Raw genomic sequence first — 23,344 nt, 5'->3', positions numbered from 1 at the left:
GGTGTACTTTATCCTTCAATGCCCCATTACAACCCGCCGCGTGACATGTAGCGCCGTTTAACGCTCCATAACCTTAATGACACATGACCCTCCCGGCCGGCAAGCTTAGCCAGCTAGCTAGTGCCGTTTAGTGCCACTTCTAGTGTCATTTACCATGGAAAAACACTATTTATCCCCTGGGTATTTATTACCTGCCGCAGATTACACCTCACCAGAAAACCCATTTCCTCCGCACGTCGTTAGAAGTAACGGAGGGTGTGAGAAGACTCGCCGTTGGGGGGTGGTCTTCTGCAGGACTTGAGCGTCGGACGGGGGAGGTGAAGGAAGCGGCACAGGGAAGGGAATGCGGCATTTCCGTTCACACACGAGAATCCCTTACAGTTTTTTGGGGGTTTTTTTGCCCTCCCTCCTCTACCTCTCCCGTTCTCTCCTCCCATCCGCTCATCTGCTCCCGTGCTTACCCACCAACTCCCCTCCCCTCCCTTCCCCTCCCCCGTCCACATCCATCTTCATTCAGGTCTAATCGTTAGCTGTTCTGGGCTCCCATTACAATTAGGCGTCCATCTGGGTGGTGGCGCAGAGACAGCCCCGATCCATCTCCCCGCACAAAGGAAAGACACCAGTTGCTGCGGGTGGCGAGGCATCGCACACACACACACACACACACACACACACACACACACACACACACACGTCTCTCTCCCCCTCTTTCACTGCATTTGTCCAGCAGTAAGTTGTACATACAGTGAATTGCACGTATCTCGATGCAGTGGCGTCGGGCAGCGATTGTACATGGAAGTCTTTGCTCTGTAACTGGGCTCCAGTCTGCAGAGATGGCTGCTGATTTGGACCTCGGAGCTCATTTGCATACGGGTAAGGATGTAGCTCCTCGGGAAGCTCTCATTTCCATTTCGGAATGGCACACTTAAGAGTCGGTAGGATTTTAGAGACGGGACCACAAAGAGTAAGTGGTGCAGAGGGATAAAAGAGACGGGGTTTGGCAGGAATCAAGATGAACGGAGCCGAGCGGCACGTGTCGGTCGGACAAATGGCGGTTTATACTCTATTCTCTTTCCCTCGTCTCGCTTCTCTCGCTTTGCATATCCAACGTCTACCCACTCATTTGATAAGTGGAAGGGTGACCTAGCAGTTATAATGATTGATCGCAAGTTTGATTCTTTCACTAGCGGCCTCTGAGACCGATTACATTCTTATCTTGATATGAGCTCCACAATCTGATACATCTAGAGATAGTTTAATTCAGAGGTTCCCAAGCTTTTTCGCGCTGTGACCCGCCCGTGGAGATACCTTTGGGTCCATCAGATATTTTGCACTGTATCTTGCCATGCAAAACAAGCTTGCAGCACAGAGAAAGGGGAAGGGCAACAGTTGAGGTTCAGTTAACGTTATGCAAATTATCTTTCATTTGGACAAACAGGATTCGGTTTGGTCTTGCTGTCATTCTCCTGGGATCTTATTGAATTCTGTTTCCTGCATCCCACCGCACCAGTCACACCAGCAAGCAACCAACTTCCGGCGCTGTCGAAGATGGCCGCCGTGCATCTAGCTCCGCCTCAAATTAGAGGTTTTTATGTCTGTTAACTTTTTTTGTTGAGTGTTTCTATTAAATCTGCTTTGGCTCTCGTTAGCTATGACAGGCAAAACACTACTGGACATTAGGAACATGAGAGATTCAGACTTTACACCGAGAACACCAACAACAACAGCAGCCACAGACTATCCAGTGTTCGGGTTACCTGAAAAAACACCTGGGAAACAGGTAAAACGGGCAGGAGTCCTGGTCAGGCCGAGGCAACATGGAAAACGGCCTCCTCTCCAGTTTCTGGACAACAAGCTGAATGAACTTAGGAACGGGATGGCTTTCCAATGGGGTATTACGGAGCTGTAACGTTATGGTTTTCACTGAGACTTGGCTGAACCCAACGATACCTGACTCTGCCATAGTCTCTGCAAGAGTTTCTAGTCACCGGCTGGACTGAACAAAGGAGTCGGGGAAGAGCAGAGGGGGACTTGTCTGCCTCGTGATTAACAACCTGTGGTGATCAAATGTCAAGACTGTTTCGAGTGGATGTTCTCCTAACTAACAGCGGTTTACATTCCACCACACGCCAACACCACACAAGCCCTGGATGAGCTGCGTGGAGTTATCAACCGGCATGAGCCTGCACACCCAGAGGGGCTGCTTTTATTGGGGCTGGTGGGTTCAACAGCGCCGATCTGAAGACAGTCCTGCCGAGATTCCACCAACACATCAGCTTCTCTACGCACGTGGTAACACGCTTGATTGACCTTGTTTACACTCCATTTCGAGAAGGCTACAATCTCCTCCCCCGACCTCCCTTAGGCAAATCATATCACACCTCGATCCGCCTGCTTCCCACTTACAGCACAAACAGGAAAGGCCTGTGGCGAGATGCATTCAGCGTTGGTCTGGCCGATCGGACTCCGTTTTGCGTCGTTGCTTCCGCACTGCAGACTGGCAAGTTTTCTGGGATGTGGAAAGTAACATTGACGAATACACAGATGCTGTGATTGGATATATCGGCAAATGCATCGATGATGTTGTACCGAGGATTACTGTGCGAACATTCCCGGACCAGAAGCCATGGATAAACATGCTATGCTTAAAGCATAGACAGCCACTTTCAACATGGGGGATTTGGAAAAATCCAGAAAACTTGGTAGGAACTCCATAAAATGATCAGTGCTGCTAGGGGACAATATAGGGACAAAGAGTCAGACTACCGTGGCTCCAACTCCAGAGTTATGTGGAATGGACTGAGAACTATCACAGACCATGAAAGGAATGTCACCGGTGTTGCAGAAGTATCTACATCTCTCCCAGAGGAACTGAACACTTTTTATGGATGCTTTGAGGACATCACACCTGCCTCTGTCACCGATATGCAAATGGTCCAGGGCTCTTGCTCATTGGAAATAAATTGGGCAGACGTGCAAGTCCTTCAAAAGGATTACTTCACGCAAGGCTCCTGGTCCAAGTGGTATCCCGGGCCGAGTTCTCAAGGCATGCATAAACCAGCTGGCGGATGTGTTCACAGACATCTTCAACCTCTCCCTGCTCCAGTCTACATTCCCCACATGCTTCAAAAAACCCGCCATCGTCCCTGTCCCAAAGATGCCAAGGGTGCGCTGCCCAAATGACTACCACCTGGTAGCACTCACACCACTCATCATGAAGTGCTTCGAGCGGTTAGTCAAAACCCACCCTGAACCCACTAGTTTGCCTACAGGGCCAACAGATGATTACGATTTCATTTAGCCGATGCATTTATCCAAAGCAACATACATCTGAGAGGGAATTGGCTTGTACAGCATTAGGAGTCTAAGTCACAGACTCTTACTGGAGACTTGTCCCTAATGGGATTTGAACCGCCGATCTCCGGCGGGAAAGCTGGCATTCTGACAAATTGTGCTCTCCAGCAGCCGATGATGCCATCGCCCTCACCTGCCACACTGCCCTCCCCCACCTGGAACACATATATGAGAATGCTGTTCATCGACTACATACAGTTCAGCTCTCAACACCATTGTGCCCTCTAAACTTGTCACTAAGCTCAGAGACTTAGGACTCGACACCGCCCTGTGCAGCCGAATCCTGGACTTCCTGACGGGCAGACCACAGGTAGCGAGGATGGCCACCAACACCTCCTCCACACCATATCTCTGCACTGGTGCCCCCCAGGGCTGTGTGCTTAGCCCCCTGCTATACTTCCTGTTCATGCATGACTGCCTGACCAATCACCCCGCTCTCCAGCCATCCTGGTCGCTGCTCCACCCCCTCTGGGGAGGGCTGCAAACTACCACACGCCTCCTCCGACACATGTGGAGTCGCCAGCCGTTTCTTTTCACCTGACAGTGAGGAGTTTCACCAGAGGGATGTAGCGCGTGTGAGGATCACGCTATTCCCCCCAGTTCCCCCTTCCTCCCCAAACAGGTGCCCCGACCGACCAGAGCAGGCGCTAGTGCAGCGACCAGGACACATACCCACATCTAGCTTCCCACCCGCAGACACGGCCAATTGTGTCTGTAGGGACGCCCGACCACACCGGAGGCAACACGGGGATTTGAACCGGCGATCCCTGTGTTGGTAGGCAACATAATAGACCGACACACTACCCAGACACTGTTGGCACACTTCTGTATGTGAGACCACCCCATTATAATCTGAAGTGAGGGGCTGGGGGTCATGTGACCGGAGAGAGAGAGAGAGAGAGAGAGAGAGAGAGAGAGAGAGAGAGAGAGAGAGAGGCAGGCATACAGTGGGAAAAATGATGTGAAATGGACAACAAGTAGCTGCTTATAACAGATACACGTCATACTGTTGCAGCTAGAAAAGCGCTATATAAAATGCAACTCGACTGATTAATTGATTGATGTTGGGCTTCGTCGATACTTTGAGGGTTTTCTCGTGATTCCCTCCCAACTTGGATCCAAAACGAGCTGTCTGAATGGATGCAGCAACATCTCAAACGTCAACATCCGGCACATCGGTTTGAATCGGTGACTCGTGGCACCCCGGCTGGATGGGAGCTGCTCCGGCCCAAACGCTAAGGGGCAAACCTGGACACAGCATCCTAGTCCCTCAGACGCCGTGAGAAAGCACACTTTACCCACACACTCCAGCACATATGCTGATGAGTAATATTTACAAGCGGTGACTAATCTGCTCCTCTGGAGCTATAAAAGGCACAACTGAAGAGGAATCGATACGCTGTGAGTCATTACTCCGCGGGAACAAAGAACGGCTGTCAGGTCTTTCTCAGCCGTTACGCATCTTGTTTTCATTTCCGTGCGGCGTGTTCGGTAATCGAGCCTGTCAGTCTTCTTCTGCTCTGGATCCGCACGCCGAGCCGCGGTTGCTTGACGCGGCACAAATCGCTGCAGTTTACAGAGAGAGGTGGCCTCCATACACTAACGTAGTGCACACCCACACAGCAAAGTGGCTGTGGCCCGGACCCGTCCCACACCCGGCGCTTTGATCCGGCACCACATACCGCGTGGAATGATGGCACTTGGGCGGTCCGCTCCTGTTTGCCAGATCTGGGCCAGAACCGAGCCACAGCAATGCCGCATGTGCCACATATTTGCCAAAGGTGGCCCATATGTGTTTTGTGATATTTGGGCCATATTCACCATTTACCACACGGGCCACTTCAGGGGTCACATCCAGATCACATGTTGCCCAGAGCACCGCATCTTTACCAAAAAAAGCCCCACATTTGATTTGGCATATTCTGGCCATATTTGCCATTACACATGTGGGCCACTTCAGGCTCACATCCGTTTTGTCAGGACCGGAAGAAGGCCACCAATGCCGCATCATGGCCTGAAGTGGCCCACATCCGGATGCCGTCTGGGTAGCCAAACATCTGAACCTGTTTTTTCTTACTTGTACACTTACTAAACTGGATATCACTCCAAATCATCTCCTTCACGTTCAACGAGTCAACAAGTGGACATGACTGGCGGCGGAGGCTGCCTTCCCCCTCCCCCTGCCTTCCCCCTCCGCCTGTCAAACCGTTCAATAAAGCCGTCTGCCCTTCGACAGACAGCAGGCCCTAAGAGAGAGATGGACACATCTTGAGGGGATTTTCAGGGGAGCAGGTTGAGGACTCTGGTCTGAACTGTCTCCTTATCCCTGTAAAGCGTACTAAACAACCCATTCAGGCCGCGCTGCAGAGCGGCGCTGCAGAGCGGCGCTGCACCTCTCCCTGCTGCACCTGTCTGCTGCACCTCTCTCTGTTGCATCTCTGTCTGCTGCACCTGTCTGCTGCACCTGTCTGCTGCACCTCTCTCTGCTGCACCTGTCTGCTGCATCTCTGTCTGCTGCACCTCTCTCTGCTGCACCTCTCTCTGCTGCACCTGTCTGCTGCATCTCTCTCTGCTGCACCTCTCTGCTGCACCTGTCTGCTGCACCTCTCTGCTGCACCTCTCTGCTGCACCTCTCTGCTGCACCTCTCTGCTGCACCTCTCTCTGCTGCACCTGTCTGCTGCATCTGTCTGCTGCACCTGTCTGCTGCACCTCTCTCTGCTGCACCTGTCTGCTGCACCTCTCTCTGCTGCACCTCTCTCTGCTGCACCTGTCTGCTGCATCTCTGTCTGCTGCACCTCTCTCTGCTGCACCTCTCTCTGCTGCACCTGTCTGCTGCATCTCTCTCTGCTGCACCTCTCTGCTGCACCTGTCTGCTGCACCTCTCTGCTGCACCTCTCTGCTGCACCTCTCTCTGCTGCACCTGTCTGCTGCATCTGTCTGCTGCACCTGTCTGCTGCACCTCTCTCTGCTGCACCTGTCTGCTGCACCTCTCTCTGCTGCACCTCTCTCTGCTGCATCTCTCTCTGCTGCCTCTCTCTCTGCTGCACCTCTCCCTGCTGCACCTCTCTCTGCTGCACCTGTCTGCTGCACCTCTCCCTGCTGCACCTCTCTCTGCTGCCTGTAAAGAGGAGCTAATCCTCTGGTGAATGGGTCTTCTCTGAGTGGTGTTAGGTCGAGACTAAGCCTCCATTCTGCACAGGCAGCCCTGGCTGAGCCAGACACCTCTGTCTGACTTGTTCACCATCAATTCTGTCCATCCATCGTCCTGTGCTTCACACACAACATCCAGCGCTTCACACACAACATCCAGCGCTTCACACACAACATCCAGCGCTACACACACAACATCCAGCGCTTCACACAACATCCTGCGCTTCACACACAACATCCTGCACTTCACACAACATCCAGTGCTTTACACCGGCCACTTTCATACATAACATGCAGCGCAAAGGAGAACTCTACTTATCATCAGTGTGTGTGTGTGTGTGTGTGGGGGGGGTCTTTCTGGGTGTGTGTGTGTGTGTGGGGGGGTCTTTCTGGGTGTGTGTGGGGGGGTCTTTCTGGGTGTGTGTGTGGGGGGGGGTCTTTCTGGGTGTGTGTGTGTGGGGGGGGTGTCTTTCTGGGTGTGTGTGTGTGGGGGGGGGTGTTTTTCTGTGTGTGTGTGTGTGTGTGTGTTTCTTTCTGGATATGTGTGTGTGTGACTATGCATGTGTGTGGGGGGTGGGGGGGGGCTTTCTTGTCAGATGGTCTCTGATTTCAGTTGTGTGGTTGCGAGGCAGGCCTGAGGCGGATCCGGTCTCTTGGCCCCGCTGCTCCACTTCTTGCTAGATCCAAATCCCACACACGCAGTTTAACAAAGTTTTAACTCACCAGGTGCCGTGAGTTTGAAACTTTTACTCCAGCAAGAAAGTGAATCCTGCCACAACTTCCTGGCTCGGCTCTTTGAAGTGTGGCGTTGGAGCAAAGCAGATATCTGCTCTTTCTTCTTTTCCCGTCATTTGAAGATGCGCCAGGCTGGACCTCTCAGCTGGCAGCGGATGATGTTAAATGAAGCGATGGTGCTGCCTCGAATCATTAGCCGCAATTTTTAAAGTCCCATTGAATCTTACACCAGGGCTGCGTGGCAGGAAGGGGGAGTAAGGGAAGATGTTTTTCACACAGCTTCGGCGCTTTCATGATGCTGAAACAGCTGAAATAACTGAAACAACTAAAACAAAACAATTGAAACCACTAAAACCACTGAAACAGCTAAAACACTTGAAATAACTTAACCAACTGAAACAGCTAAAACAATTGAAATAACTGAAACACCTGAAATAACTGAAAAAGCTAACACACCTGAAATAAATTAACCAACTGAAACAGCTAAAACACCTGAAACAACTGAAATAACTAAAACAACTGAAATAACTGAAAAAGCTAACACACCTGAAATAACTTAACCAACTGAAACAGCTAAAACAATTGAAATAACTGAAATAACTGAAACAGCTAAAACACCTGAAACAACTGAAATAACTAAAACAACTGAAATAACTGAAATAACTAAAACAACTGAAATAACTGAAATAACTAAAACAACTGAAATAACTGAAACATCTGAAACAACTGAAACCACTAAAAGAATTGAAATAACTGAAACCACTGAAACAAAACAACTGAAACAACTGAAATAACTGAAACATCTGAAACCACTAAAACGACTGAAATAACTGAAACAACTGAAACAGCTAAAACAACTGAAACCACTAAAACAACTGAAACATCTGAAACCACTAAAACAATTGAAATAACTGAAACCACTGAAACAAAACAACTGAAACCACTAAAACAACTGAAATAACTGAAACAACTGAAACAGCTAAAACAACTGAAACCACTAAAACAACTGAAATAACTGAAACAACTGAAACATCTGAAACCACTAAAACAACTGAAATAACTGAAACAACTTAAACAGCTAAAACAACTGAAACAACAGAAACAGCTAAAACAACTGAAACACCCGAAACAACTGAAACTGAAACAAATGAAATAACTGAAGCAACTGAAACACTCGAAACACCCGAAACAAATGAAATAACAAACACCCGAAACAACTGAAACAGCTGAAACTGAAATAACTGAAACAACTAAAACACCCGAAACAACTGAAACAACTGGAAAAACTGAAACACCGGAAACAACTGAAACAAATGAAACAAGAAACACCTGAAACAGGACCACGTTATTGTTGACAGTTAAGTGTGTCGGATCCCTGAGCCGTCTCAAACGGCCGCGTTAAACATCACCTGCGTGATTTGTTCACGGGGAGTCTATTCTTTTTACAGTTATTTGTGATGTCTGAAGCTCCTGTACAAATCTCGTAGGCCTGCTGATTTATTCACTGCAGTAAAGTTACTAATTTATTGTGAGGGATTTCGTTATTAATGGGACGTGCGGCGCTCTGGCACACACTTACCTTTGAAAATGATTAAAGTTCGACTATAAGAGGGCTGTGAATTTTTTAATCCATGGCAAGTGGCCTGGGTATAAAGCATGTAGATGAACGCTGGATGAATTATGGAGCCTTTCAGCAAACACCTTGTGGAGTTATCCTACAATGGAGTTATCCTATATGTGAGTTATCCTATACATGGGGTTATCATATATGTGGAGCTATCCTATATGTGAGTTATCCTATATGTGAGTTATCCTATATGTGGAGTTATCCTATATGTGAGTTATCCTATATGTGAAGTTATCCTATATGTTGGGGTTATCGTATACATGAAGTTATCCTATATGTGGAGTTATCCTATATGTGAGTTATCCTATATGTGGAGTTATCCTATATGTGAGTTATCCTATATGTGAGTTATCCTATACGTGGGGTTATCTTATACATGGAGTTATCCTATATGTGAGTTATCCTATATGTGGAGTTATCTTATACGTGAGTTATCCTATATGTGGACTTACCCTATATGTGTTATCCTGTATGTGGATTTATCCTATACGTGGAGTTATCCTATATGTGGAGTTATCCTATACGTGGAGTTATCCTATATGTGTTATCCTATATGTGGAGTTATCCTATACGTGGAATTATCCTATACGTGGAGCTATCCTATATGTGTTATCATATATGTGGGGTTATCCTATACATGGCGTTATCCTATGTGTGTTATCCTATATGTGGAGTTATCCTATACATGGCGTTATCCTATATGTGTTATCCTATACGTGGAGTTATCCTATATGTGTTATCCTATATGTGGAGTTATCCTATACGTGGGGCTATCCTATATGTGTTATCCTATACGTTGAGTTATCCTATACGTGGAGTTATCCTATACATGGCGTTATCCTATATGTGTTATCCTATATGTGGTGTTATCCTATACGTGGAGTTATCCTATATGTAGAGTTATCCTATACATGGCGTTATCCTATATGTGTTATCCTATATGTGGTGTTATCCTATACGTGGTTATCCTATACGTGGTTATCCAAAGGAGTTGAATCAGGTGCAACTGGACTTGGTATATATCCGTGAAGACGTTTCGCCTCTCATCCAAGAGGCTTCCTCAGTTCGTGCCTTTCTGACTAGACCAAGCTAGTCTGACTGGCTGCTGATGAGACTCAGAATAAAGAACAGAACCTATACGTGGAGTTATCCTATACGTGGAGTTATCCGTTACCCTAAATGTGAGCTATCCTATATGTGAGTTATCCTTTACGTGGGGTTATCCTATACGTGAGAGCTGTTTATGTGGACGCAGAACTAAATGACTGCAAACCTGTGTGACCTCAAACACAATGGATTGATTTACTCTACACTCACTGTTTGTGTGTGTGTGTGTGTGTGCGTGCTGGATGTAGCATGCATGTTGCAATAATCAATAATCCCCCAGTACTTCTGTGTGTATGTATGTGTGTCTACGTGCATGCATGTACGTGTTTGTGTGTGCGCGTATGCATGCACGCATGGGTGTGTATGTGTGTATATGTGTATGTGTGTGCACGTGTGTGCATGCACGCCTGCATGTATGTGTACGTGTGCATACGTGGGTGTGTGTACATGTGTATGTGTGCGTGTGTGTGTGTGTGTGTGTGTGTGTGTGTGTGTGTGTGTGTGTGTGTGTGAGAAAACTGTCTCCTCCTGTGTGTTCTCACTGATGCCTCAGCAGCAATCCGGGCTCAGTCTGTCGTGCCGCGGCTGCGCCTGAAGGCACAGATGGGACTCTGAAACTGGCATCCGGGGCCCCAGAGGCTCCGGGAATCTGTGAGAGAACGGCAGAAGCAGGGGTCAATCTAGCGGGACATGTTCCTAACACCTCCTCTGTTGCCACGGCGCTGCCCAGCAGCCGTAACCAAGATACGAGACAGTCGAAGGCCGCCGCTTGTACCTTGACCCTGCTCAGACACTCCGGGGTTGGCCGAGCTCAATGCCAGAACACAAAGAGCAGTTATCCCCAAAGGCCTTCTGGGAAGACTGCACTCACACAAAAGAAACAGAGGTGCTGGAGTGTGAGGGCAGAGAGGGGGCATGGAGAGGTGGAGGGAGGGTGAAAGAGAAGAGCACAGAGGAATGTACCGAAAACAGTATCTGCCTTCCGACTCACACCGCCCTCTGGAACACAAACTGGGCGCCATCAGAACAACACAGAGCTGACGAGGTGCCCAGCAGCACTCGGGCCCGACGGGAAGAACACAAACACCTGAGGGGAGCTTTAAAAACCTGCAGCTCCCCCGGTTGGACCTTTGTGAAAACCGCAAGACGTTCCAGAAAGACCAACCGGGTGGGCGACGAGGAGAGAAGGAACAGAAGGAAGAGCACAGTCATCCTGTATGTTTCTGGGGTCTCCGAGAAACTCAGGAGAATTTTCAACCAACACCGCATCCCGGTATACTTCAAACCCAGCAACACACTCCCACAAAGACTGGTTCATCCCAAAGACCGTGTACCACACACCCGGAACAGCAATCTGGTGTATGCCGTACAATGCAATGAGGATTGCACTGACCTATACATAGGAGAAACCAAACAACCACTACACAAACGGATGGCCCAACACAGAAGGCCAAACTCCTCAGGACAAGACTCAGCAGTCTATCTACACCTAAAGGAGAAGACAGACTCCTTCCAGCACAGCAACGTACACATTTTGGACAGGGAAGACAGATGGTTTGAAAGAGGGGTGAAGGAAGCCATCTATGTGAAACTGGAAAAACCATCCCTCAGCAGAGGAGGAGGTCTGCGACACCACCTATCTCCCACTTACAATGCCGTCCTTTCATCTCTAGCCAGGAGACTCCAGAAGCCTAGCCTCCAAGAACAACAGTCGCTCGCTAACGGCTCCAACCACTCTCATCACCGCTGAACGATGAAGTCCAAACTAACACCCCCAACCACCGTCGCTGCTAAACAAATGCAAACCGATAGCTCCGATGGCGACGGGCCCGGCTGGACATCGGAGCACAGGAGAGCCACGCATACCTATGGCTCTGTTAGCGACGGGCGTTGGTAAACAGAAGACGGACCTGGGAGGACCTCCCAAGGTTGGACAACCCCGGGGTTGGAACCCAGGACCTTCTCGCTGTGAGGCGACGGCGCTAACCACTGTGCCGCCGTGCCGCCCTCTGGTCGCATAGCAAGCCTTTTCTGTTGGGGAGGTGCCAGTTCATGTCAGACTTGGTCGACTTGTGTGAGGGTCCACCTAGGAGGCTGCACATCCACAGACTGACAGGCAAAATGTTTTGATTGGGTAGATTCGTTTTTAGTTCGAGCGCTGTATATTGAGAGCTTTTCCCCCATATTTCTCATTTCATCAACTTGAGCGCTGCACAAGTCTTATAGTGGCAGGAAACACACTGGTTTGTGTGTGTGTGTGTGTGTCCACCGCTAACCTCCATGCTACTGGGCCTGTCAGCCTATTAATGTTTGTGCACAGTTATGACCGTATGATCGAGGACCTCTCATGGCTGCGGTGATTTACAGCCTTATAAAAGCCTGTTTTATACCACAGCTGAGTGCTAACTCCTCAGCTGGTTTGTTGCCCAACTCCAAACACCGGAGGAGAGGAGGCCCGCCTGGCGGAGAGCTGCACTCTACCGAGAGCACTCTTCCAGTTATTAATGTGTTATAACGTCTTAACACTGATTTATAATGCTTTATTTATTTACTATCCCTTTTTCTCCCCAGTTGTATTGGCCAACTACCCCACTCTTCGGAGCCGTCCCGGTCGCTGCCCCCTCACCCGCCCGCTGACCAGGGGAGGGCTGCAGACTACCACATGCCTCCTCCCATACATGTGGAGTCGCCAGCCGCTTCTTTTCACCTGACAGTGAGGAGTTTCACCAGGGGGACGTAGCACGTGGGAGGATCACACTGTTCCCCCTAGTCCTCCCTCCCCTCAGAACAGGCGCCCTGACTGACCAGAGGAGGCGCTAGTGCAGCGACCAGGACACACACCCACATCTGGCTTCCCACCCGCAGACACGGCCAGTTGTGTCTGTAGGGATGCCCGACCAAGCCGGAGGTAACGCAGGGATTCGAACCGGCGATCCCTGTGTTGGTAGGCGACGGAATAGACCGCCACGCCACCCGGACGCCCCTATGATGCTTTATTAAATGAGTTATTAAGCGGCTTTAGGAAAACCATGGAGTCATTCATAACCACTTGAAACCCTTACCAAGTACGCCTTATTATAAAGTGGCACCTACAGTACTTCGAGTAGAATAAAAACCGGAGGGTTCAACACAACCGAGACACTGACCCGCCGAGGAAGACGACTACACAACTGCCGCGCCAAGAACTCCGTGCTGAAGTTGTTCAGGTGTGAGTCCAAAGCAGCGTTGTCTTGTTTGTGTGTGCTTTTCTGCTTACGGGTTTGCCACAGAAGTCCATTTCATACCCCCCCGGGCCCCGCTTCCGTTAGATTCAAAAAAGAAGTTTGACAGTGCCAAAGCATCAGTAAGAACAGGCCAGCCTGTCTCGGCCCTCTTGAAATGGAGCCCGAACGGAGAGCGGGGCCTCCATTACCATATATTACCATACGCACGCTGTGTCGGGGCAGGAGGCTCCAGTTATCTCTGCTGATATATGGAGCCTATGTAGATGTATGCAGATTAGAGAGTGGAGCGAGGACTTGTGTGCATAAGGCCTGCATACATGCATCCGCACACAGACACACACACAGACACACCGCGGCCGCGGTGCAAGCCGGGATGTTCGGGGCAGAATCTATTCTCTTTGTTGCAGCTGGCAGAAAGCGCATGGTACATGTTAATAATGGAGAGTTCACTCAGAGGGCCGCGCCGCTTTCCTTTGTTCCCTTCTTGCCGAGTCCCTCAAGTTTCTTCTTTGTTCCGTGTCTTCGCCTCGGTCCCCGTCCTCCTTCAGACGTGCCTCTCGAAGGTTTCGGGGAGCGAGCAGGAGGGAGAGTGGGTTTGACACTGCCGTACACGTTGGGACGGATTAGGGGAGACGTATCCGAGCTGACAGCAACATAGTGTGTTAGGACCGGGGGATGTAGAGCATTATGGGTTTGGACACTTCCCTGATTCATTCTGCATAAACAAGGCCGAGGCACTCTCGCCCCACCACGGGACGAGTTCCCTTCCACTCTCGCCCCGCCACGGGACGAGTTCCCTTCCACTCTCGCCCCGCCACGGGACGAGTTCCCTTCCACTCTCGCCCCGCCACGGGACGGGTTCCCTTCCACTCTCGCCCCGCCACGGGACGAGTTCCCTTCCACTCTCGCCCCGCCACGGGACGAGTTCCCTTCCACTCTCGCCCCACCACGGGACGAGTTCCCTTCCACTCTCGCCCCGCCATGGGACGAGTTCCCTTCCACTCTCGCCCCGCCACGGGACGAGTTCCCTTCCACTCTCGCCCCGCCACGGGACGGGTTCCCTTCCACTCTCGCCCCTCCACGGGACGGGTTCCCTTCCACTCTCGCCCCGCCACGGGACGAGTTCCCTTCCACTCTCGCCCGGCACGGGACGAGTTCCCTTCCACTCTCGCCCCGCCACGGGACGAGTTCCCTTCCACTCTCGCCCCGCCACGGGACGAGTTCCCTTCCACTCTCGCCCCGCCACGGGACGAGTTCCCTTCCACTCTCGCCCCGCCACGGGACGAGTTCCCTTCCACTCTCGCCCCGCCACGGGACGAGTTCCCTTCCACTCACGCCCCGCCACGGGACGAGTTCCCTTCCAGTCTCGTCCCGCCACGGGACGAGTTCCCTTCCACTCTCGCCCCGCCACGGGACGAGTTCCCTTCCACTCTCGCCCCGCCACGGGACGAGTTCCCTTCCACTCTCGCCCCGCCACGGGACGAGTTCCCTTCCACTCTCGCCCCGCCACGGGACGAGTTCCCTTCCAGTCTCGTCCCGCCACGGGACGAGTTCCCTTCCACTCTCGCCCCGCCACGGGACGAGTTCCCCCCCACTCTCGCCCCGCCACGGGACGAGTTCCCTTCCACTCTCGCCCCGCCACGGGACGAGTTCCCTTCCACTCTCGCCCCGCAACGGGACGAGTTCCCTTCCACTCTCGCCCGCCACGGGACGAGTTCCCTTCCACTCTCGCCCCGCCACGGGACGAGTTCCCTTCCACTCTCGCCCCGCCACGGGACGAGTTCCCTTCCACTCTCGCCCCGCCACGGGACGAGTTCCCTTCCAGTCTCGTCCCGCCACGGGACGAGTTCCCTTCCACTCTCGCCCCGCCACGGGACGAGTTCCCTTCCACTCTCGCCCCGCCACGGGACGGGTTCCCTTCCACTCTCGCCCCGCCACGGGACGAGTTCCCTTCCACTCTCGCCCCGCCACGGGCACGGGACGAGTTCCCTTCCACTCTCGCCCCGCCACGGGACGAGTTCCCTTCCAGTCTCGTCCCGCCACGGGACGAGTTCCCTTCCACTCTCGCCCCGCCACGGGACGAGTTCCCTTCCACTCTCGCCCCGCCACGGGACGAGTTCCCTTCCACTCTCGCCCCACCACGGGACGAGTTCCCTTCCACTCTCGCCCCACCACGGGACGAGTTCCCTTCCACTCTCGCCCGCCACGGGACGAGTTCCCTTCCACTCTCGCCCCGCCACGGGACGAGTTCCCTTCCACTCTCGCCCCGCCACGGGACGAGTTCCCTTCCACTCTCGCCCCGCCACGGGACGAGTTCCCTTCCACTCTCGCCCCACCACGGGACGAGTTCCCTTCCACTCTCGCCCCGCCACGGGACGAGTTCGAGTTCCCCCCCACTCTCGCCCCGCCACGGGACGAGTTCCCTTCCACTCTCGCCCCGCCACGGGACGAGTTCCCTTCCACTCTCGCCCCACCACAGGACGAGTTCCCTTCCACTCTCGCCCGCCACGGGATGAGTTCCCTTCCACTCTCGCCCCGCCACGGGACGAGTTCCCTTCCACTCTCGCCCCGCCACGGGACGAGTTCCCTTCCACTCTCGCCCCGCCACGGGACGAGTTCCCTTCCACTCTCGCCCCGCCACGGGACGAGTTCCCTTCCACTCTCGCCCCGCCACGGGACGAGTTCCCTTCCAGTCTCGTCCCGCCACGGGACGAGTTCCCTTCCACTCTCGCCCCGCCACGGGACGAGTTCCCTTCCACTCTCGCCCCGCCACGGGACGGGTTCCCTTCCACTCTCGCCCCTCCACGGGACGGGTTCCCTTCCACTCTCGCCCCGCCACGGGACGAGTTCCCTTCCACTCTCGCCCGCCACGGGACGAGTTCCCTTCCACTCTCGCCCCGCCACGGGACGAGTTCCCTTCCACTCTCGCCCCGCCACGGGACGAGTTCCCTTCCACTCTCGCCCCGCCACGGGACGAGTTCCCTTCCAGTCTCGTCCCACCACGGGACAAGTTCCCTTCCACTCTCGCCCCGCCACGGGACGAGTTCCCCCCCACTCTCGCCCCGCCAAGGGACGAGTTCCCTTCCACTCTCGCCCCGCCACGGGACGAGTTCCCTTCCACTCTCGCCCCGCCACGGGACGAGTTCCCTTCCACTCTCGCCCCGCCACGGGACGAGTTCCCTTCCACTCTCGCCCCTCCACGGGACGAGTTCCCTTCCACTCTCGCCCCACCACGGGACAAGTTCCCTTCCACTCTCGCCCCACCACAGGACGAGTTCCCTTCCACTCTCGCCCCGCCACGGGACGGGTTCCCTTCCACTCTCGCCCCTCCACGGGAGGGGTTCCCTTCCACTCTCGCCCCGCCACGGGACGAGTTCCCTTCCACTCTCGCCCCGCCACGGGACGAGTTCCCTCCCACTCTCGCCCCGCCACGGGACGAGTTCCCTTCCACTCTCGCCCCGCCAGGGGACGGGTTCCCTTCCACTCTCGCCCTGCCACGGGACGGGTTCCCTTCCACTCTCGCCCCACCACGGGACGAGTTCCCTTCATCTCTCGCCCCTCCACGGGACGAGTTCCCTTCCACTCTCGCCCCGCCACGGGACGAGTTCCCTTCCACTCTCGCCCCGCCACGGGACGAGTTCCCTTCCGAGCTCTGCAGCACCAATACATCTCGGAAGATTACCTTCAGTGTTTTTAATTACTTCACGCTGATACAGTCGTACCCCTTCAATTCACTCTGCATTTGCCTGTACTGCATCTGTCTGTCTCTGTACTGCATCTGTCTGTCTCTGTACTGCGTCTCTGTCTCTGTCCTGCGTCTCTCTGTCTCTGTACTGCATCTCTCTGTCTCTGTACTGCATCTGTCTGTCTCTGTACTGCATCTCTCTGTCTCTGTACTGCATCTCTCTGTCTCTGTACTGCATCTGTCTGTCTCTGTACTGCATCTCTCTGTCTCTGTACTGCATCTGTCTGTCTCTGTACTGCATCTCTCTGTCTCTGTACTGCATCTCTCCGTCTCTGTACTGCATCTCTCCGTCTCTGTACTGCGTCTGTCTGTCTCTGTACTGCGTCTCTCCGTCTCTGTACTGCATCTCTCTGTCTCTGTACTGCATCTGTCTGTCTCTGTACTGCATCTCTCTGTCTCTGTACTGCATCTGTCTGTCTCTGTACTGCGTCTGTCTGTCTCTGTACTGCGTCTCTCTGTCTCTGTACTGCATCTGTCCGTCTCTGTACTGCGTCTGTCTGTCTCTGTACTGCGTCTCTCCGTCTCTGTACTGCATCTCTCTGTCTCTGTACTGCATCTGTCTGTCTCTGTACTGCATCTCTCTGTCTCTGTACTGCATCTGTCTGTCTCTGTACTGCGTCTGTCTGTCTCTGTACTGCGTCTCTCTGTCTCTGTACTGCATCTGTCCGTCTCTGTACTGCGTCTGTCTGTCTCTGTACTGCATCTCTCTGTCTCTGTACTGCATCGCTCTGTCTCTGTACTGCATCGCTCTGTCTCTGTACTGCATCTGTCTGTCTCTGTACTGCATCTCTCTTTCTCTGTACTGCATCTCTCTGTCTCTGTACTGCATAGCTCTGTTGTACTGCATCTGTCTGTCTCTGTACTGCACCTCTCTGTCTCTGTACTGCATCTCTCTGTCTCTGTACTGCGTCTGTCTGTCTCTGTACTGCATCTCTCTGTCTCTGTACTGCATCTCTCTGTCTCTGTACCGCATCTCTGTCTCTGTACTGCATCTGTCTGTCTCTGTACTGCATCTCTCTGTCTCTGGACTGCATCTCTCTGTCTCTGTACTGCATCTCTCCGTCTCTGTACTGCATCTCTCTGTCTCTGTACCGCATCTCTGTCTCTGTACTGCATCTGTCTGTCTCTGTACTGCATCTCTGTCTCTGTACTGCATCTGTCTCTGTACTGCATCTGTTGTACTGCATCTGTCTGTCTCTGTACTGCATCTCTCTGTTGTACTGCATCTGTCTGTCTCTGTACTGCGTCTCTCTGTCTCTACTGCATCTTTCTGTCTCTGTACTGCATCTGTCTGTCTCTGTACTGCATCACTCTGTCTCTGTACTGCATCTGTCTGTCTCTGTACTGCGTCTCTCTGTCTCTGTACTGCATCTCCGTCTCTGTACTGCATCTCTCTGTCTCTGTACTGCATCTCTCTGTCTCTGTACTGCGTCTCTCTGTCTCTGTACTGCATCTCTCTGTCTCTGTACTGCGTCTCTCTGTCTCTGTACTGCATCTCTCCGTCTCTGGCTGCAGAGTTCGTACAGTAGTTTTGCTATAAATCCCTCATCAGAATCTCAGGGAATCAGTACGCATGTGTGATGTGAACGATGGGCAGCCAGGCTAATGTGTAAATATTGCTGTAAAAGGGCGTCCGGGTAGAATGGCCGTCTATTGCGTTGCCTACCAACACAGGGATCGCCGGTTCGAATCCCCGTGTTACCTCCAGCTAGGTTGGGCATCCATACAGACACAATTGGCCGTGTCTAGGGGTGGGAAGTCGGATGTAGGTATGTGTCCTGGTCGCTGCACTAGCGCCTCCTCTGGCCGGTCGGGGCGCCTGTTCAGGGGGGGGGGTGGGAACTGGAGGGAATAGCGTGATCCTCCCATGCGCTACGTCCCCCTGGTGAAACTCCTCAGTCAGGTGAAAAGAAGCGGCTGGTGACTCCACCACATGTACGGGAGGAGGCATGTGGTGGTCTGCAGCCCTCCCCGGATCGGCAGAGGGGGTGGAGCAGAGACCGGGACGGCTCAGAAGAGTGGGATAATTGGCCAAGTACAATTGGGGAGAAAGGTGGTGGGGGGGGGAGCCAAAAAATATGTGCTGTAAAAGAAGATGGTGTTTTTTTTCCCCCTTTCTGTCAGAATGATATCCGGTTACTCTGACTCGGGGTCAGGGTTCAAGCGACTGACTAACGTGTTGCTGTCTGCCGTCTCTTGCCCTTTGCAGAAAGCCCGCCTGGCCAGGATACGAATATCCAAGACGGGCAGCTCCACCGCTTTCCTCTACAGCAAGCGCAACGGCCTCTTCAACGAAACCCTGGAGCTCACGGTAAGGCCACGCTCCGAACAACGCGTCTCCACGCTGCTCCTCTAAACTTGGGAGAAACTCGGGGGGTCTTGCAACTTACGCTAGCACGTTAGCATAACAAGTTCATCTCCTTTATCGTCAGGTTTACATTGTTATTCCTGGTTTGTGGTCCCGGGGAGCAGTTAGAGTGCGACACAGAGCCCGAGCGATGCTGGCTAGAGGTGAAAGTAACGGAACTGCATGACCGAAGGATTTAGTATGTTAATAAAGTCACGAGTAAGAAAAAAAACAGGAAAAAGAAAAGCAGGAAAGAGAGATGTGGAAGTGGAACGTTTATACACAGTTTGTGTCTTAAAATGTATGGATATGGATATTTGAATTGATAGTGTTGTTAATAATTATTATAAGAATAGAGAGTATAATGTTTGAGTATAAATTTAGTTATTTACGAGTGATATGTTGATTGATTTATTCACTGATGTGTTGATAACAATTCTTGTGTTTACTGATAGTATGGACCACTTAGAGTAAATGATGTGTTGACTAAGGGACTTTACCTCAAAGAGAGAAAAATAGAAAAGATGTAGTAGTAGGATTGTTATTCCTAGTTTGTGGTTCCGGGGAGCAGTTAGAGTGTGACACAGAGCCCGAGCGATGCTGGCTAGAGGTGAAAGTAACAGAACTGTATGACCGAAGGATTTAGTATGTTAATAAAGTCATAAGTAAGCAAATAAAGCTTTAACCGTCCATTCTGCAGGATGAAACACGGCACGGTGAGATTCTTAGTTTGCAGTTCCTTTCAGCACCTGACAACTGTATCAAAGTATAAAGATACAAAAAAACAGTGTTCCCCATAAAGGGTTTATGTGCTCGCTAATTAGCTTAGTTGTAGGGGGTGTAAGAAAAAAATCAATACACTCGAGTATGGCAACATTGTCTTCTGTATCGATTCTCAAATCGACACAGACGTCACTGTATCGATTCTGTGCAGCCGGTGATACTGTATCGAGTCTCAAAACCCCTGTATCGATTTTTTATTGATTACATGTAAAGGTTCGTGACAAACACGTTGTGTTGTGTGTAACCCCCACGACCGCTAGATGGCAGTGTTGTGATCTATCTTCAGCCATTTGACTCTTCCACTCCAACCCAACAACGTCAACTGAGACAGGAACAACAACAAAGTGTTATTACTGATTTATAACACAACAACAAGTTTGTTGTTAACCACTAATTGTGTAATTAGCTGTAGTTACAGTTAAAAAGAGGTAGTTACCACATGTCTTATTGTAAAGTGGTGCCCATCTTACAGGGCTGCCGTTGCGGGCTGGCATGACCTCCATCCAGCAGCGAAGGGAGTTCTGATGGTTTGGGCCTGTTGGGGGTTTTGGGATGCAGGCAGCCTCTTCTGCAGAGCGGCTAACGGTTTCCTCGTTAGAGAAGCTCGAGTCCTAACGGGGGGCCAGCCAAAGAACAGGCTCGAGGAAACACAACTCACAGCTCCGTACTTCACACAAATGCTGTGACTCACCCACACACCACCAGCCCACAGCTAGCGTTACTCCAAAACAAGCTCTCTCTCCCCCTCCCTCCCTCCCTCCCTCCCTCTATCTCTCTCTCCCCCTCCCTCCCTCCCTCTATCTCTCTCTCCCCCTCCCTCCCTCCCTCCCTCTATCTCTCTCTCCCCCCTCTCTATCTGTCTCTCCCTCTCTCTCTATCTCTCTCCCCCTCTCTATCTGTCTCTCCCTATCTCCCTCCCCCCCTCCCTCCCGCCGTCTCTGTTGTTCCCTCCCTCTCTCTCCCTCCCACCCTCTCTCTATCTCTCTCTCCCCCCCTCTCTATCTGTCTCTCCCTCTCTCTCCCTCCCTCTCTATCTCTCCCCCCTCTCTATCTGTCTCTCCCTTTCTCTCCCTCCCTCTCTATCTCTCTCCCCCTCTCTATCTGTCTCTCTCCCTCCCTCTCTCCCCCTCTCTATCTGTCTCTCCCTATCTCCCCCCCTCCCTCCCACTGTCTCTGTCGTTCCCTCCCTCTCTCTCCCTCCCACCCTCTCTCTCATTTCCTCTGTCTCCCTCCCACCCTCTCTCTCTCTCTCTCTCTCGCTTTCTCTCTCCCTCTGTCTCTCTTGTTCCCTCCCTCTCTCTGTCTCTCTCCCCTCCCTCTCTCTGCCCCCTCCCTCTCCCTCCCTTCCCCTCTCTCTGTCTCTCTCTCTCCCCTCCCTCCCGCTCTGTCTCCCTCTCTCTGTCTCTCTCCCCTCCCTCCCACCCCCTCCCTCTCTCTCTGCCCCCTCCCTCTCCCCCCCTTCCCCTCTCTCTGTCTCTCTCTCTCTCTTCCTCCCTCTGTCTCTCTCGTTCTCTCCCTCTCTCTGTCTCTCTCCCCTCCCTCCCACCCCCTCCCTCCCTCTCCCCCCCTTCCCCTCTCTCTGTCTCTCTCTCTCTCTCTCTTCCTCCCTCTGTCTCTCTCGTTCCCTCCCTCTCTCTCCCTCCCTTCCCCTCTCTGTCTCTCTCCCCTCCCTCCCGCCCTCTCCCTCTCTCTCCCTCCCGCCCTCTCTCCCTCTCTCTCCCTCCCTTCCCCTCTCTGTCTCTCTCCCCTCCCTCCCGCCCTCTCCCTCTCTCTCCCTCCCGCCCTCTCTCTCTCTCTCTCCCTCCCGCCCTCTCTCTCTCTCTCTCTCTCCCTCCCCTCTCTGTCTCTCCCTCCCCTCCCTCCCGCTCTGTCTCCCTCTCTCTGTCTCTCTCCCCTCCCTCCCACCCCCTCCCTCTCTCTCTGCCCCCTCCCTCTCCCCCCCTTCCCCTCTCTCTGTCTCTCTCTCTCTCTTCCTCCCTCTGTCTCTCTCGTTCCCTCCCTCTCTCTGTCTCTCTCCCCTCCCTCCCACCCCCTCCCTCCCTCTCCCCCCTTCCCCTCTCTCTGTCTCTCTCTCTCTTCCTCCCTCTGTCTCTCTCGTTCCCTCCCTCTCTCTCCCTCCCTTCCCCTCTCTGTCTCTCTCCCCTCCCTCCCGCCCTCTCCCTCTCTCTCCCTCCCGCCCTCTCTCTCTCTCTCTCCCTCCCCTCCCCTCTCTGTCTCTCCCTCCCCTCCCTCCCGCTCTCTCTCCCTCCTCTCCCTCCCTCTCTCGTGCTCTTTGTCAGCGTTATTCTTTTGAATACAGTTGAGGGGAACAGAATAGTCATTATGTCCAGTGTCCACAAAAGACCCACAGTCGTCTCTTTACCAAACCACTTCATTTCAGGAGAGTCATTACTGATATCTCCCTTCACAGCCGTTACCCGTTTCAGGGTTCGAACAGCTGCCACTGGAACTGTCTGCCTAGACGTCCCCATCGTCCGCTTGCTTTCGGTGGGGGGGGGGGTTTCTACGTCCAAGAGCAGGTCGTTATTCTCAAAAATTAATCCAACACGTTTTCAATTAAATAGTCAGCCCCAGTAATGACCTCGCTACGTCACGCCGAGCTCCTCTCCGGCCACACGGCGGCCCGGGCGAGCCGGAATATTCCCGAAACGCCGGCAAACCCAGCGGGATGCGGCGTACGGGGGACGCAACACGCCCGGTGCTCCAGCGGGTCCGGAGGGGCCGCGGGGCGCGACGGCCACCCGCTGCTCGTCCAGGCCGCGGCCTCCAGACGGGCGGCGGGAGCCCAGGCGGGCACAGCGTTGCCCCGGAAGAACCGGGCCGTCGGCACCGGAGCGTCCCTTCTCGGCAGCAGAGGTCTCTGCTCACCGCAACAGGCATCACCCCGACGACGGCAGCGCCATGACGGCCGTGAGTCCTCAAAACCTGCCGCGCTCAGCGGGGCTGCAGAGTATTTTTCTCTTTTTTTGGGGTCCTTTTGCTACACAAACGGCTCAACGACAGACTCTGCTGGGGGAGACGGCGAACTGCCGGGGAGGACTGATGCAACCCGTGGAAAGCCTGCACCGCATCTGCAAGACCGCATCTCTGACAGGCGGCAGGGTGGCGTCTCGCATCGCTACCGAAACAGAGCTGCTTCCAGGCTCTCGGGGGGGGGAGGGGGAGGGGGAGGGGGGGGGCGGGGTAATATGGCGGCGTTAGCTCGAGGTGATTCCCCTTAAGGTCATATTGTGAAGGCGTTCGTCTCTAATCCCCGTCTCCCCTTCCCAAA

General features: G+C 53.1%; 1 protein-coding gene across 1 annotated transcript in view; it reads left to right on the top strand.

Annotated features, from left to right (window-relative positions):
- LOC130108153 (potassium voltage-gated channel subfamily D member 3-like) overlaps positions 1 to 23,344 on the top strand; it is a 193,680-nt gene that overhangs the window by 164,366 nt on the left and 5,970 nt on the right. The window contains exon 6 of the mRNA XM_056275008.1: positions 19,153 to 19,254. Coding sequence (XP_056130983.1) covers positions 19,153 to 19,254 — 102 coding nt within the window. The remainder of the gene's footprint in view (positions 1 to 19,152; positions 19,255 to 23,344) is intronic.

Source organism: Lampris incognitus, chromosome 2, assembly GCF_029633865.1.
Source record: "Lampris incognitus isolate fLamInc1 chromosome 2, fLamInc1.hap2, whole genome shotgun sequence".
Classification (NCBI taxonomy): Eukaryota; Metazoa; Chordata; class Actinopteri; order Lampriformes; family Lampridae; genus Lampris; species Lampris incognitus.
The sequence above is the reverse complement of the archived record's forward strand: the minus strand, read 5'-3'. Positions and strand labels throughout refer to the sequence as shown.